An 18,189-nucleotide genomic window follows, 5' to 3' on the forward strand; every position below is an offset into this window, starting at 1 on the left:
TTTTAATGGATTTCCATTGCACAGTGAGATTTCTAGTTTCTTTTAACCCCCCTTTAAAAAAAAAGAAACACAAATATAAATCATAAATATATAAGTGAAGATATGGTATTTTATATGTTGAATGAATAATGAAAGCAGTTGACTGTGCCACTTTTTAGTATAGCTATTATACCCCTGTTGCTCCTGTGTTTTCATAATGTTACCCTTTGACTTCAAAGTGACACGAAGAGTGTAAGAGAAGATATTAGGCCTATAGAATGAAAACCTTTCATAAAGTTCTAAAGATGTTCTTGTCCAATAGTTAAAAATTTGAGTTTCATTAAATTGTGTCAGTTACCTAAATACTAACATTGGATTGTTCTAAATGAACCTATTAGGCCAGTCATCAGTGTTCTGTCTAAAGTTGTAATTTTATTTTACACTAATCAATATGGAAATGATTGATGAAATTGTGGTCTAGAGAAATCAGAGTGAACTTTTAGGAATTTTAAAGTATCCAATAGGCTAATTTATTGAAGTATTGTATTCTAAGATCTTTTTTTTGCACTTTATTTTTCTTTGCATTTTTATTTTTTATTTTTTTAAATTTAAATTTATTTATTTTAATTGGAGGCTAATAATTTATGTTTTCATAAGGATATATTGTTTATGATTATCAATACATAATATTTTCAGCTTGGTACTATTTTTATTACCAGATTTTAGTGAAAGTTTTTTCAAGAGTTTGCCATGATCCTTTATTTCTCATTTGATCTGAACAATCTTTGTTAAATAGTTTTTGAAATCTTTACTATACACCAAGACTGATGAACTTGGAAAAATTCTGGAGTCCATTAGTGATCATGATTTTAATTAAAATTTTTTTTAAGGAGGAAGACATTTTGGATCTTTTGGAACAATGTGAAATTGATGATGAAAAGCTGATGGGCAAAACTACCAAGTCTCGAGGACCAAAGGTACCTTCTCCCTTACTTCCTATCAAAGTAGACTCTTCTATGGATAGTTGATTTTCTTTTCACTTTTCTGACTCTATGAATGACTGATGCCACTTTAAAGAAACTTTGTGGACTGTAAAATTAGATGACATTATCTTGTATTTAGGAGAAGCTTCATTTTGTTAGTTTTTCTCATTTTCTAATTCTATCCTTAATCAAGTGAAAGCCCTATGAGTCAGGGTCAAATGAGACCTAGAACTGGTACCATCATTATATACTCGGTACTAAGCTTTCTTTATATCTCCAGACATATAATTTTCAGAGATGTGTAGCATTTTAGATAGGACAGATCATGACTCTAGAGATACTAATGAGGAACCCCATTTTTACTAGCCCTGCAATATTAAATTTGTGTAAGGTAAAACAGTTAAAGTTTCTAAGAATACATAGAAATCTACCGTGCTGGCAGAAATAGGCAAGTGTTTGCTCTACCTTCATCTGCTCTGTGCTTCATCCACGTGTTCTTTTGTGATATGTCAAAGGCTTTGCAAGTAAAGTAGGAAATTTGAATTCCTAAAATCTTGGAAAGATTTTCATTTCACTTTTTTTCCGCTTTACATTTGAGCAGTACTAAAACTATCACTTCATCCTCACAGGTATTCTGCTCTGTCATGCATTCATGATTTTTGTTACATGCCTGGAATGTCTGCTTATTAAAAAAATAATTGATTCACTGCTTGATTGACTAAAGTCCCTCTCCTAATCCAGCTGCTGTTGTGAAATCTTCCCCCCATGCCTGTTATTAGATCTAGACCTTCTGTCCCCTCCTTCTAATGCGGTAACACAAATGACACTTTTATAAAACAGTTGTGACAAAAGATTGTATATTTGCCTTAGTATGAGCTTGTGAGTTCCTTAAAGATAGGAGGTATATTTCACCTTTACACCTCTAGCATCTAGCATAGCATCTGGCACTTAGTAGGTTCTCAAAACCATTAGTTAAATTTGTTGAATGTGTCCACAGGGACCTTGTTGACTAGTGGAAGGGCAGATAGGTGAACCAAAAACCAAGGTATATTGTGGCAAGTACTGCAATTAAGAGGGTGAGAAGTGCTACAGCAACATAGAGAAGAAAGGGATTGGTAGACTATGGATGGCTTCATAAAGGAAGCACCATTTGAATTGCGTCTTGAGTAGTTCCCTAAACATACAAGAAGGGTAGAAAGACATTTATGGTAGAACAAACACGGAGGTATAACACTGCATACAGTATTGGAAAAACAACAAGGAATTTGGTATGACTCAAGTGAAAGATTCTTGGAGAGTAAATGGGTACAAGACGAACCTGGTGAAAGATACGTATCTGGTGAAGACCAGAAACATGGATGTCAGGCATTGTTCTTTTGAATTATGTGTTCTCTATTAAAGAACTGTAGAAAATGTTGTTGATAATTCCTTTGGAACAAATATATTTTTAGAGTATGAGTAAAAGTGAATACCTTCATGTTATTGTTTCATTTTGGAAAATATAGGGAAGTTTCTAAACTTTTTATATTAATTATTTAGCAATTTGGCAAACCAAATGTGAGGCAACCTGGGTGCACAGTATTTGTGGAAGATCTGCAAATACAAAGGCTTTAGGTCACCCTTCTACTGTCTTATAATTTTGTTTAGCTTTGTCAAATAAGACTTATCACCCAAATAAAAATATTACCTCCAAGAGGACAGAATTCACACTGTGTATTTCTCAACCCCTCTTATTCCAGGCAAATAGTAGGGGCTAACAATGGTGGCACTAGGGGTAAAAAACCCGCCTGCCAATGAAGGAGACATAAGAGACACGTTCAATCTCTGGGTTGCGAAGATCCCCTGGAAAAGGGAATGGCAACCCACTCCAGCATTCTTGCCTGGGGAATCCCATGGACAGAGGAGCCTGACAGGCTACAGTCCATGGGGTTGCAAAGAGTCAGACATGACTAAAGCAGCTTGGCACATAGCACAGCACAACAATGTATTTCTTGAAATGAAATGATTAATTTCTGTAGTTATTAACACTAGAAATATTTCAAAGTACTGAAAGTTGCATAATAAATCTGAAATAAAGGTACTTTTAAAACTTCTAGCATCCTGCACACCAAGGGGTCTGGAGTGTACTAAATTTCAAAATGGCCTTTCCTTTTTAGAGGGATGTTATCACACACCAAATATTGATTTCCAGTGTATTTACTGGTAGAATAATTGAAGGTATTCAAGGTTAAGTGAAACTGGTTCTAGGAGAAACAAAGTTTCAATTATTTAAGAATATAAGAAATATTAATTAGCTATTAAATACATAAAGGTGTGCTTATTTGCTCAGTTGTGTATAGATAAATAATATCACATAAAGTATTATCATTGTTCTTCCATCATGTAGAATGTATTTGGTATTTGTTTTATTATTCTTTATACCATTTATATATTTTTAATATGCAACCAAGTTCATAATACAGCTAGACATAAAATGAATGGTATGGCTTGTGTTAGAATTCAATACCAGTTTACAAATTTCATTTTGTAGTTAAGGCACTGTTTGGAGTTTATTTGCTATGACTTCTTATTAATTACCGCTTAAACGATGTATTTTTAACTAGTCCCAAATGCATATATGAAACAAAGATTTAGCTGTCCATTTCTGTTTGTGATTCTTTGTAGACTCAAATAACACATTATGTAGTCAAGTTCCTTAAGAAACTTTAAAGCTGTTTGCCTACTTGAAGGAAGGTACTACTAGCAAGCTTCATTGTGCCATTGTTTCTTCTGGGTATCCTACCCTTCTGAAGAAACATCCTTTCTCTAGAATTCATATTCCCCAAGACTATCAAAATGTTTGATGATTGTGTTACTGGTAAATGTTTTTCTGTGTATCCCTTTGAACATTGTTAGCTCTCAGTAAATATTAGATTATCAAAAGAAGAACATATCTTAAATACAAGTTGGTACTTTAGTGTATTAAATTAATTCCCTGCTTTCTTTTTCATCCTTTGCTAAGACAGTGACTTTAAGACTGTGCTTTGGCTTACTATGTATTCTAGGCACTTTGTGAAATGCTTTTCCTTTCTTTATCTTTCCATCCTACACTGCTACATGAGAGGATATACCCCATTTCCATGAAATCCCAGGGTAACCAAGGATTTCATTACAGTGTATGCTAACATCAAAACATTTTTGTTTGATTTAACAGAGAACAAGAAACTAGTATACAACGGCAGGAACCTTCCCTAGCAGGAATAAGAGGCATATAGCACGTTTAATTGTCTCTTAAAATGACTAGGTTACAAAACCGTGTTACTCTACTTGGCTGTGCATGTTCTTTCTGAAGTGAAGGTGTTCCACTTGCCTTACATTTTATTCCTTCAGCTGTCATCATTGGAAACACATTGACTGGGAGATTCAGCAACAAGTGATTCTGATAGAGATACTGGAACATGATCTCACGGCATTTTGAATCTTTACAAACTTATCCATCTACATAGCACTTATTTTCTTAAAAAAATATGTAATACTGAAATTTTTATATTATATCTCCTTTTAAAATGTAGTGTGGGCAATGAAAAGCAATGTTGTTCCATTATGACCAGACCCTATGTGTCAAAGGTCGGAATCCTCCAAGAAAAGACATGAGCCAATTTGGAACGTGGAAACCTAACTAAAAATTTTGTTTCTTAAAGTGTCCATAATGAAGTTAGACATGTGAGGAATATCTTGCTTCTTGTTGCACATTAGTCAAATGGATAGGCTCATAGACTGTTTTTAGATGTGGCCTGTTTTGTTTATAGTGAATTATCTTACTTACAATGGCTTATCGGACTGCTGCCTTCTTATTTTGTTTTTTGCCTCTTTTGATTTTCTTTTTATTCCTTCTCTCCTCTTCCGTTCTCTCTCACAAACTCACATGCACGCATACACATATACACATTTATTGAGTGATTTTGAACATTTTGTTGGTCAGCCTCTGAGTCTTACTCTTTGCAACCCCAGGGGACTGCAGCACACCAGGCTTCCCTGTCATTCACTATCTGCTGCAGTTTGCTCAAACTCATGTCCATTTAGTTGGTGATGCCATCCAACCATTTCACCCTCTGTCTTCCTGACCTCAGTCTTTCCCAGCATCAAGGTCTTTTCCAATGAGTTGGCTCTTCACATCAGTGGCCAAAGTACTGAAGCTGAAGCTTCAGCGTCAGTCCTTGCAATGTATATTTAGGGTTGATTTCCTTTAGGATTGACTGGTTTGATCTCCTTGCAGTTCAAGGGACTCTCACGAGTCTTTTCCAACACCAGAGTTCAAAAGCATCAATTCTTCAGCACTCAGCCTTCTTTATAGTCCAACTCTCACATCCGTACATGACTATTAGAAAAGCTATAGCTTTGACTCTATGGACCTTGGTCAGCAAAGTGATGTCTCTGCTTTTTAATACACTGTCTAGGTTTGTCATGGCTTTTCTTCCAAGGAGCAAGTGTCTTTTAATTTCATGTCTGCAGTCACCATATGCAGTGATTTTGAAGCCCATGAAAATAAAATCTGCCACCTATTCCACTTTTTCCTCATCTCTTTGCCAAGTGGGAGACTAGAAATACTAAACTAATCATGTGCATAAGACTTTCTGAATTCTAACAAAATAAACATTTCCTTCCATTTTAGCCCCTGTCTTCCATGCCTGAGAGTGCCGAGATAATGAAAAGACAGAAGTACTACAGCAGTGACAGCAGCTATGGCAGTAGCAACAGCTCTTCAGAATCCGACGAAAATGAGAAAGACGAGTACCAAAACAAGAAAAGAGAGAAGCAAGTTACATATAATCTTAAACAGTCCAACCACTACAAATTAATCCAACCATCCAGTAAGTTAAATTCTGCTAGCTTAGTTTTTATGTGAAAACGTATGGAACTGAAATCACTGAACTCAATAAAAGACCTTGGGCCAAATGAACCAATCTGTGTGAGGAGACCTAGATTCTACCCCACTTCCTTCCCCAGCCAGACCTCAGTTCGGTCTGGATCCCACAAACCCTTTCGGGGTCTGCAAATGGAAAACAAAAGGGGTTTGACTTAAGGATCTCTGTAGTCTTTTGTTCCATATTTCAAAGACTTAACAAAGTCCTAAATTTCTGCATGAATCTTTGAAACTGTGCCTCATGGTTGATCTGCTGATGGCATTCTCTTTTAAGCCCCAATATTCTCTCATTCCGTTCCACATTCTGTCATTCATTTTGTTTTATATTCTCCCCTATTTCAAAAAACGTGTGTGTCTCTCTAGGTATTTGACTTGAATGTATCTGTGAGCCACACAACTGTGAAATAGTTGAAGTTTTGTTCCCTCTCATTTTCATCATGGGTAAGCACTTCAGTCAGGACTTTGGTGTTCAGGAAGTATTCAGGAGAAGAACCAACCAGCTTCTCTGTTTCCTTCTTTCCTGCTGCCGTTTTCTGCTTTCTTCCTTTATTTCTTTCCCCATTTTCTCTCTCTTTCATTCCTTTTTCAATCCCAAATGTCCAGTGTTGTGTCTGTGATTCCTCTTTCATCCCCAGATGTCCAGCTTGGTGTTGGTGTTGCCCAGGCTCAGTCGGATACCCCTTCCTGATGTTGTCTGCAATGCAGGACTTTTCTTAGCCTCTGTCACTCATCTCTCTGACTGCCTTGTCCTCCACTGTCCCAGAGCTCCACAAAGGGGCTGGTTCAGTCACTCAGTAAACACATTTCTGAGCCTCTGTTGCTCTGGCTCCAGCAATGGCTTACTATGGTAGTTTCCTGATAAACTCGGCCATCCATATTTATGGGAAAAATGCATAAGCAATGCAGAATTAATATATGAAGATTTTTAATGATCTTTCTTTTACTTTCAAATTATTCCATAAAAATACTTCCTGTCTTTGAGAGCTTATATGTTTTGAGGGGAAGTAGTGTATTACATTTCATTTTTTATTTACTCTTTTAATGTATGTTTATTGAGCACCTGTTTCAGAGTTTGTAAGCTCTTTTATCCATTATTTCCTTTATCTTAAGGACTCCTTAAGTACTTCAGTATGTCTCTGTGTAAGTATGGCTCTGTTTCTCTTTTGGAAGCTGACATTGTTCTGCCCAGATTTAATTGGTTTTGGAGCCCCTTTCCTATTGGCTAATGTGTATATCCCTAACAGCATGAACTGACAGAGGATGGAATAGGGATGAGAAAAACTACTAGGGTTCTTGTACTCAGATTCTTTTTTCTTCTAAGACCAGTAGTTTTAATAAATTGAGATTAGACAAAGAGTATACTAAAAGTGTTTTTAAGTATAAATTCACATTTTAAAGCTTGTCTAATTCAATTAACACCTTTCTCCTTATTAGTTGTATTTTGTTTTTGTAGCCATTAAGAATTGCAGCAAAGTTTCAATTTCTTATATTCTCTATTTAATCTTACACTAAGGAATGTTATGGCCACAAGCCTTCTTTGAATTTTCTCTCCAAAGAGATGTTGATAACTGAGGATAAAAATTCAGATTATGTACAATGCTTTCTGTTGTAGAGGGTTAATATAGGAAATTTAAACTTGTTACAGTACCAAAGGATATATTTTGATTTGATATATGGTAGTCCTATGCAAAACTATATGAAGTATTTTTTCTCAGATAATTTATGCATGAAAGTTTCAACCATTTTTTGTTAGTCTACCTAAATATCATTGACACATCTAACTACTTAGTTATTCTGTCTGAATTCTAATGTATGCAGAAGAAAAAATGAAAATCTCTTGTGATTCAAGAGAAACTCTTGTTTTCCTTCTGCAGCTATAATCAGATTATATCTATCCAAACCATCATCATAAGCCCTTGAAGAAAGAGGGCCAAGGTGTACGTATTAGTACATGTTTTATGAGTATTCCTTAGGAGAAGATTGACCAATGGTGTGTTTCCCACACAGCCCTTTTCAGAAGTGCCATTCTTTCAAAAACTAGTTTGACTTTCAGAAGGAGATTAACAGTTGGAACAAATGGAAGCTTTTTTTGTTTGTTTGTTTGACATCTTTTATAGCTTGAATGAGTATACTTTTTTATACTCTGCAGAACTAAATAGGACTATTAGACTTATCATCAATTCAAAATATCCTTTAGAACTACATCTCTAAATATAAGGCTCAAGTCCATTGCCTTTAGAAAGGTTTACATTTTTTTCAGCTATTGAAGAGAAATATTTGGGTATTGAACCTGCCTTTATGAGTTTTATGAAATTATTTAATTGATGAAGAGTGATATATTTCCTAAGCAGAGAGAAAATATACAACAGAGGGCATATAGCACATATGTGCTAGAAAAGTTATAGCTGTTCATAGTACTGAATAATGTTCTATTTCTTTGTGTCAGGCATTAAAATTTGTCAAGAATAATTGGTTCTCCCTTTAAATGTTCTCAATTTGTACAAGCATAGAAGATATTCTATGATTTTTGCTAGTTGTTCTGATAACAATCATTGATCCAGACATTTTTTTCTTCGTTTAAATATTTTACTATGGTAATTTAAATCTAATTTTTAAAATTCGTCTGTCCTGTGAATAAGGACTTGTCTGTCTAGTACTACTCTTATAATAACCAGCTATATAATCTTTGGTTTTCTTCTGTTATATTATTATTATTGCAATAATTGCATCCTTCCTAGGTGGTGCAGTGATAATCAACCCACCCTCCAATGTAGGAGCCGCAAGAGATGCAAGTTTAATCCCTGGGTTGGGAAGATCCCCTGGAGTAGGAAATGGCAACCCGCTTCAGTATTCTTGCCAGAAAAATTCCATGGACAGAGGAGCCTGGCAGGTTACAGTCCATGGGGTCGCAAGGAGTCGGATATGACTGAGCACACAATCACACATTATTATTATTATTTTATTTTCATGGGGCCTAAATTTGATAACATCTATTTATCCTGACCATTCTCCCCTATTCATTTTCCCCTGTGAATCCTGCTGTATAATATTCTGTTTCAAACATCTGCAGATTCTAATAAGTGACCAGTCTACATTATAGAAAAAGGAAGCATGCTGGCATTAAGTCAGGATTTAGAACTGAACCTGGCAATCTTCTTGTCATGTGACAAGTTCTTTCTCTGAGTCTCCACAGGATAGAGATTTGTACTTCAGAGGGTTTCTGTGAGAACAAAGATTATAGTGTACCACCTAGCAGTACCACCTAGCATGATGCCTGGTTTGTAGACTGTGTTCCATACATGTTAGCTTTCTGTTCTTCTGGTCCTTTTGTCAAGTTTCAAGAATAGAACACTAAAGTACTGTTTAAGTATTATTCTCACAAGAGCCATTCTTTATACATGACAGGGTTTCTGCACTATGTTCACTGTTTAAATCGAATAAATAACTCCAAATTTATATTCTCATGATGATGCCGATGCTTTGACACTGCCACCCTTCTAGGGCTTCTCTGGTGGCTCAGCAGTAAAGAACCCGCCTGCCAATTCAGGAAAGGTAGATTCGATCCCTGGGTTGGAAAGATCCCCTGGAGAAGGAAATGGCAACCCACTCCAGTGTTCTAGCCTGGAAAATCCCATGGACAGAGGAGATTGGTGGGCTATGGTCCATAGCGTCACAAAGAGTTAGACACGACTTAGGAACTAAAACAACAAGGAGTCACCCTGCTAATCATTAGTTTGTATAGATACAATACAGTGGAGGACTTCTACTAACTCTGCCACCATGCGATCCCTTTTCTTCATCATCTGTAGGCTCCATAAGGCGTTCAGTCAGTTGTCCTCGGTCCATCTCTTCTCAGTCACCATCCTGTGCAGATATCCGCCCCTTTTCTGCTCAACAAGTGATATCAGCATCCCGGCCAATTTCAGGGTCTCGGTCACATTCTTTAAACCGTGCCTCCTCCTACACGAGGCATCTGCCTCAAAGTAATGATGCCAGCTCCTCTGACTCTCTGACGGTAAGTCTTCTGTTTTGCTCCCCTGCAATGAGGGCTGTACTCAGGGTTTAGGTGGCAGAGGGATTAGCTGGGAGGAGGATAGATTGAACATCAAATCCTTTCTATTCAACTCATGGTCTCCTGGAATTTGGATTATTCCTTTTTCTTCACCTATAACCAAGTATGGATTCTTGAAAGGCTGGCTTCACTATATCACAGAACTTGAGGATGAACACTGAGAATATATTTATTTTCCATTTGCTCATGGAGTAGGGTAATTTTGCATTGATTGTACAGTGTGTCTGAATTTGGGGAATTTTGTTTTATGGAACATTTTCCTTAATGGGACTATTGATAAATAAGTTAAAAAATTAACTATTGGTAAATTATCTTTAGAACACTGAAGTATGGAATTTTAAATAATGTTTTCTGTATATTAAATTAGCATACAGTATTATATATATACATATATATAATATTTCCTCCTTTAGCATAAATCCTAGAGATTCAGTATTAAGGAAGTCAGTGAATTTTTTGCAATCAAGTTTTCTATTAAATGCTCAAATATTGGGTTGACCAACAAGTTCAGTAAGGTTTAAAACCCAAATGAACTTGTTGGCCAACTCAGTAGATACATCCATGTTCATTTACATAGACCAATGACTTATTTAATTTGTTTATTTAATGTGGGTATGCTTCCAAAGGAAAGAGTCTGAAAAGTATAAGTGAATGAATTTCACTTGGTAACAAGTTTCTTTCTTTTCTTTTTTTTTGCTAATCATGAATTGCCTGAGACATATGTAGAAAGTGAAACCTTTTTAAACACTCATATTTTTGTTTTGGTATTTTGAGCTACATAAAATGCAACTGTGTGGAAGTGTGAAAGATACTCTTGGAAAATCATAGCCACTTAATCCTAAGATTTTAATGCTAAGAACAAATGCAAAAACGTTATTTTCTTCCTTTTTCATTGTTATTTTTTCAATTGAAAGTGCATCGTTTTTACCTAGAAAAATCTTTCAGATTATAGTGACACAGTGAAATAAGACCCCCTCCAAATATCTGTATTTTTTCAAATTTAAGAGCGAGTCTTTGCGGAAACTGAGACCAAAAGATCAAGAAGATGATTTAACAAGTCAGACCTTATTTGTTCTCAAGGATATGAAGATCCGGTTTCCAGGAAAATCAGATGCAGAATCATTAATTCTGATAGAAGATGTGAGTATTTGATGTATATAAAATTCCAAGGAGCTCATACATTTTTATTCTTCTTCTTAAAATATTAAGATTTATTTCCTGATGTCATTATCTTCAGTGACATAGTAAACTTAAATGACCTCCACAAGCTTTAGAAGATACAGAGGTTATTTGAATTATTATGATTCATGAGCAATTAGATCACATTTATAATCAGCAATGCAAAATATCTTTTAGTGTATAGTCCTATTTTAATGATGCTTCATCAAGTTGAAAATAATTAGTGTTAAGTAGTTATTTGTTCTTAATGATTAAAGACACATCAAGTTAAGCTTGCTTCTATAAAGATTTTAAAAGATTTAATATGGAATGAGATAATAAGGAAAAAAGTGGGCCATGGGCATGAAGTAAATATTTGAATATGATACCTTGAATGGTATTAGTCGAATTTTGAAATTGCTTACGTTGTGTTTTCTTGTTACATATGCATTTGTGCCACCCAGTGGAACGTTCTAAAATGGCAGCGTCCTAAAAGTCACATTAAAGTATGTAACTTACTCCTGATTTAGAAAGAAGGTCTAAGATATTAAAATATTCGAGCGAAATAGCATTTCTTCACTCAAAGTTCTATTGATATTTCTTCATTAAAACATCCTTTCAAATTGTCATTCTTAGATAACTTCTCAGTAATAGAATGTTGTTTTCTGGGTTTTTTTTTTTCGTTTCGTTTTTCACCCGGAGAAGGCACCATCTAGTGGCCAGTTGTAGGATAGAAACCACAGCCATGCAGTTGGCTTTTTTTCACTTTTTAAGTACTTTAGACCTATCCTGCGGAGAAGGCAGTGGCACCCCACTCCAGTACTCTTGCCTGGGAAATCCCATGGACGGAGGAGCCTGGTAGGCTGCAGTCTATGGGGTCTCTAAGAGTTGGACACGACTTCACTTTCACTTTCACTTTTCACTTTCATGCATTGGAGAAGGAAATGGCAACCCACTCCAGTGTTCTTGCCTGGAGAATCCCAGGGACGAGGGAGCCTGGTGGGTTGCCGTCTATGGGGTCGCACAGAGTTGGACACAGCTGAAGCGACCTAGCAGCAGCAGCAGCAGCAGACCTATCCTGACGATCTGTGATATTAATGTATTATACAATTAGATTTGAGTTTTTTGCTGTTTCGTTAGTAGTATTTGAAGTAGCGTATTGGAGAAGGAAATGGCAGCCCACTCCAGTGTTCTTGCCTGGAGAATCGCAGGGACGAGGGAGCCTGGTGGTCTGCCGTCTATGGGGTCACACAGAGTCGGACACGACTGAAGTGACTTCGCAGGAGCAGCAGCAGCAGACTTATCTAAAGCACTGTCTAGAAACAAAACAACCAAAAACAATAATAAAAAAGACTTTCGTAGTTAAAAATCAATAATGGCAATTTGTATTTTGCAATCATAGTTATAACCAAAACCCCCAAATATTATGCTTTGTGCTTGTTATATATATATTTTAAAAAGTGAAAATGGTATCTTGTTTACAAATGAGATGCTATTTGTTACATCAAGGGAGAAGGAAGAAAAATGAACATTAGTTGTAAAACATTATGCTAGATATATTTCTGTTGATATTGTTATCTTATTCAATAGAGTAGAGGTTGTGTTTTTGCACCAGACATTTTATTTATATTTCTTAAATGTAGGTTGTATACTACATTTTTCAGTCAGGTAGATGAAAAATTAGATAATTTGAGAGTAAAACTAATGTTTGTGGATAACTGTGGTTGTTCTGTAAAGAACATGTGTATAGGCTTATATACTTGATATAATATATTAGACATTAGGTTAGTTACAACATGTTTACTTATGCAGCAACTATTTTAATCTATTTGTTATAGTGTATATAACTAGAATATATATTCAGAAATTTTGCATATTTGCACCAAAAAATAAAAGGGGATAATAGAATCCTAATTATATATAAGCTATTTTCTAATGTGCTATTCAATATTTTGTTATTATGAATGATGCTGTAAGTACAGTTCTTGGAATTAAAATGAAAAATCTATATTTTTGGCTTCTTCCCAGTCCTTATATTCCTGAAGACATTTGAGTTTCATTAATTAAAGATTGTTTGCTTTTTACAGCAAGAAGAGAAAAACTTTAAATTCAGATGGCTTCTTTATTTTATGTTAAAAAAATCTTTGCACTCTTTCTTTTTAATGAAAGTAGGCATCCTTTATTTCAAACAGTATTATAGTGTTTTCATTTCACAAATTAATTGAATTAACTTTCTTAATATTTCTTCCCTCAAACAGATCATTGATAACTGGAAGTATCATAAAACAAAAGTGGCTTCATATTGGCTCATAAAATTGGACTCTGTAAAACAACGAAAAGTGAGTAATGAATACCCCAAAACAGGTTTTTGCTCTTTTGGATTATGTATTAACCTAGGATCATTAAACCACATTCATAATCAAACTATACACATGCTCATTTGTTTACTAGTTTCCTTTACAAACATTTGTTATCTACTATGTTTCAGGTGCTGTTCTAGGTTCTGAGGGTAAACAAGCAGATTAAAAAAAATCCTACGGTCTCATAGAGCTTGTATTCTAGTTAAGGTGTTTGATAATAAATCAATATATAACAGAATGTATGGTGGTATTAAGTACTGTGGAGAAAAATAAATCAGGATTAAAAATTGAGAGAAGATGACCTAAATGAAATGAGAAAAATAATATGCAGACATCTATAGCTACATTGCATCAGACAGAGGGAAGAGCAGATACAGAGGCCTGGGGTATAAGTTAGCCTGGTCTGTCCATGAGTGATGTGTTGGTGACAGTTGAAGTTGAATAGATAAGCAGGGATCAGATCACAGCTTTACGGGTTGTGGAAATACTTAGGGTTTTATTCCAAGTGATGGAACACCACCAGAAATTTTTGAGCAAAGGAGTTACATAGTATGGTTTCTAATTTAGAGGGATCATGAGAGCTACTTGTGAAGAACAGAACTAGGGTAAATGGAAAATGGCAGAACAGAAGTAGAGACTAGGTACTCTATGGTTTTTAGAGTAACTAAGCTGAGAACTAATGGTTGCTTAGCTAGGTTGATAAATGAATTGAGTGTATACTGGAGAAAGAACAGGGCTTTATTTTCCCTGTTGTTTTGTTTTGCTTTGGTTTTGAACATAACTAAAGTTGATACATTGATTAGACATCTAATGAAGATGTTGAGTGTGTCATTGTATAGATGAGTTCAGAGCTAAGGCTGTATATGGAGATACACTATTAGAAAAGGCAGAGGAACCAGAGATCATACTGCCAACATCCACTGGATCATTGAAAAAACAAGAGAGTTCCAAAAAAACATCTACTTCTGCTTTATTGACCATGCCAAAGCCTTTGACTGTGTGGATCACAACAAACTGTGGGAAATTCTTCAAGAGATGGGAATACCAGACTACCTGACCTGCCTCCTGAGAAATCTGTATGCAGGTCAAGAAGCAACAGTTAGAACTGGACATGGAACAACAGACTGTTTCCAATTTGGGAAAAGAGTAACTCAAGGCTGTATATTGTCACCCTGCTTATTTAACTCATGTGCAGAGGACATCATGACAAACGCTGGGCTAGATGAAGCACAAGCTGGAATCAAGATTGCTGGGAGAAATATCAATGACCTCAGATATGCAGATGACACCACCCTATGGCAGAAAGTGAAGAAGAACTAAAGAGCCTCTTGATGAAAGTGACAGAGGAGAGTGAAAAAGTTGGCTTAAAACTCAACATTTAGAAAACTAAGATCATGGCATCTGATCCCATCACTTCATGACAAATAGATGGGGAAACAATGGAAACGGCGACAGACTTTATTTCTGGGGGCTCCAGAATCACCGCAGATGGTGACTGCAGCCATGAAATTAAAAGACGCTTGCTCCTTGGAAGAAAAGCTATGACCAACCTAGACAGCATATTAGAAAGCAGAGACATTACTTTGCCAACAAAGGTCCATATAGTCAAAGCTATGGTTTCTCCAATAATCATGTATAGATGTGAGAGTTGGACTAAAAAGAAAGCTGAGCACTGAAGAATTGATGCTTTTGAACTGTGGTGTTGGAGAAGACTCTTCAGAGTCCCATGGACAGCAAGGAGATCCAACCAGTCCATCCTAAAGGAGATCAGTCCTAGGTATTCATTGGAAGAACTGATGCTGAAGCTGAAACTCCAATACTTTGGCCACCTGATGCAAAGAACTGACTCACTGGAAAAGACCCTGATGCTGGGAAAGATTGAAGGCTGGAGGAGAAGGGGACAACAGAGGATGAGATGGTTGGATAGCATCACCGACTCAATGGACATGAGGTTGAGTAAGCTCCTGGAGTTGGTGATGGATAGGGAAGCCTGGTGTGCTGCAGTCCATGGGGTCACAAAGAGTCAGACCTGACTGAGCAACTGAACTGAAGTGAACTGAAGATATTTAAGCCTCGGGACTAGATGAGATTACCTCGAGAGTAAGTGTGATTACAGAACAGGAGAGTTTTGAGGGCTGAGCCTGGGATCAGTTCTATGTATAGAAATCAGAGAAATGGGGTAGAGGGGTTAATCTAAGGGGACTGAGAGGGAGCAGCGAGTAAAGTCTGAAACATCATGAGAACTGGGTTACCTTGAGATCAGCTAATCACTTTAGGGATGAAGTGGGCAACTGAACTAGATGTTGCTGATGAGAGTTATAACATGAGCACCATGCCCTGACTGTTTTTGGTAACTTTGAGGATAGTGGTTACCAGCTGAGCTACCAGGGAAGGTCATAACAAATTCAGAGGAATGGTGCAGAGTAAACCTCAAGTGGAGGAGGTTCAAGAAATGGGAGAAATTCTGGCTAGTCCAGGCATTTTTTCAAGGAATTTGGCTGGAGAGGGAAAAGGGAAATATAGTGGTAGCTGGAGAGGGATGTGGGTTAATGACAAGGTGTTTTTTGTTTGTTTTGGTTTTTAAAAAGATGCAGCTATCTACAGTTGTTAGTTGCTGATGAGAAGGATCCAGAAGAGACGAATGGTACAGGAAAGAGTGGTGATAGGAAATCCTGCAGCAAGTAATCTAGGGAAGGTTTGTCCTAACTGGGAGCATTTATTCTAATAGGGAAGGTAGAATCTGTGGCACTGTGGTGGAAAGATGTGAAAGTTTTCTTCTGGTGGGGAGGGGCTTTGGAAATTTGAGGACATAGTACAGTATCTCACAGAGTAGGAGAAGGGAATGGCCAGCAGCCTGAGGGGCCCATAGATGGACTGCAACATTATGTTGGGGGAGCTGTTATTTTAGTAGCTATAGTGAAGCTGTTATATTCCTAAATAATGCAAACTATCACTTCCCCTTTCTGAAATGTGTTGCTAACAAGGTGAAAGTTGACACTGATCAAATGATGACTTTGAAATTAGGTACTTTCCTCTGAGTAAACTGAAACCATAATTAAGCATTAACTCATTCAACAAAGGACAATTTAGTGTCCTGTCACGTGCCAAGTGTTGTTCAGGAGAGTGTAGCAAAGCTGGTAGCAGAGGTAGGTTGGAAACATTCTGTAAGCCCAGAATTTCTGTTCTCCGAGTCACTGACTGTACATAGCCTTGATTCATTAAAAAAGGAGCCTCTTACTGGAATGTTGAATCTTTTTGTAAGTACAATGTACTTTTTCTAACCTAGATGATAAAGTAAGTTGGTAATGAAAACAGATAGCCCAGAAACAGATTAAAATATTCATAAGATATTAATACCTGATAAATATGACATTTCAAATCAATGGAGTAAAGATAAATTTTCCCATAAATGATACTAAAACAATTGATGATTTGTAAGAAAATTAAGTTGGAGCATTATCTCTCACCCTATGCAAAAATAAATTCCAGAAAATGCTGTTCTGTTTTTTTACATGTGATATGATTATACAGAGTGATCAAATGATGTATGTGTCTGATAGTAGTACTATTTATGAATTAGGTGAAACTATTTTGTGTTTTAAGGTTGTCATGCTCAATTGTGTTTATAAATTTCAAGTAAAAATATTTGACAACAAGAAAGCCAGTGTAATAATAATAAGTTGCAAACTATTGAAAAAAACTTAAAAGCTTTTACATGTTGATATTAGACTGAAGGGGTCTGAAAATTTGTCTGTTGGGTTGCAACATGCTAACCATTCATTGGACTATCTGTTTGATACGTGTGCTATTGCTTAAGAAACTGCCTCCAAGAAAAATAAAAAGAAACCTAGATTAAAATTAAAAGCTTCTGCACAACAAAGGAAAATATACGCAAGGTGAAAAGACAGCCTTCTGAATGGGAGAAAATAATAGCAAATGAAGCAACTGACAAACAACTAATCTCAAAAATATACAAGCAACTGATGCAGCTCAATTCCAGAAAAATAAACGACCCAATCAAAAATTGGGCCAAAGAACTGAATAGACATTTCTCCAAAGAAGACATACGGATGGCTAACAAACACATGAAAAGATGCTCAACATCACTCATTATCAGAGAAATGCAAATCAAAACCACAATGAGGTACCACTTCACACCAGTCAGAATGGCTGCGATCCAAAAATCTGCAAGCAATAAATGCTGGAGAGGGTGTGGAGAAAAGGGAACCCTCCTACACTGTTGGTGGGAATGCAAACTAGTACAGCCACTCTGGAGAACAGTGTGGAGATTCCTTAAAAAATTGCAAATAGAACTACCTTATGACCCAGCAATCCCACTGCTGGGTATACACACCGAGGAAACCAGAATTGAAAGAGACACATGTACCCCAATGTTCATCGCAGCACTGTTTATAATAGCCAGGACATGGAAACAACCTAGATGTCCATCAGCAGATGAATGGATAAGAAAGCTTTGGTACATGTACACAATGGAGTATTACTCAGCCGTTAAAAAGAATTCATTTGAATCAGTTCTGATGAGATGGATGAAACTGGAGCTGATTATACAGAGTGAAGTAAGCCAGAAAGAAAAACACCAATACAGTATACTAACACATATATATGGAATTTAGAAAGATGGCAATGACGACCCTGTATGCAAGACAGGAAAAAAGACACAGCTGTGTATAACGGACTTTTGGACTCAGAGAGAGAGGGAGAGGGCGGGATGAT

The 18,189-nt window shown here is 36.4% G+C and overlaps 1 protein-coding gene across 1 annotated transcript in view; it reads left to right on the top strand.

The window, feature by feature from the left end:
* The window catches only part of TTLL7 (tubulin tyrosine ligase like 7), a 106,497-nt gene that overhangs the window by 50,490 nt on the left and 37,818 nt on the right, over window positions 1-18,189 (top strand). The window contains exons 13-17 of the mRNA XM_068966093.1: window positions 870-956; window positions 5,614-5,812; window positions 9,675-9,880; window positions 10,943-11,077; window positions 13,354-13,434. Of these exons, the coding sequence (XP_068822194.1) occupies window positions 870-956; window positions 5,614-5,812; window positions 9,675-9,880; window positions 10,943-11,077; window positions 13,354-13,434 (708 nt within the window). The remainder of the gene's footprint in view (window positions 1-869; window positions 957-5,613; window positions 5,813-9,674; window positions 9,881-10,942; window positions 11,078-13,353; window positions 13,435-18,189) is intronic.

The sequence above is a fragment of the Capricornis sumatraensis genome, chromosome 2 (genome assembly GCF_032405125.1).
Source record: "Capricornis sumatraensis isolate serow.1 chromosome 2, serow.2, whole genome shotgun sequence".
Lineage (NCBI taxonomy): Eukaryota > Metazoa > Chordata > Mammalia > Artiodactyla > Bovidae > Capricornis > Capricornis sumatraensis.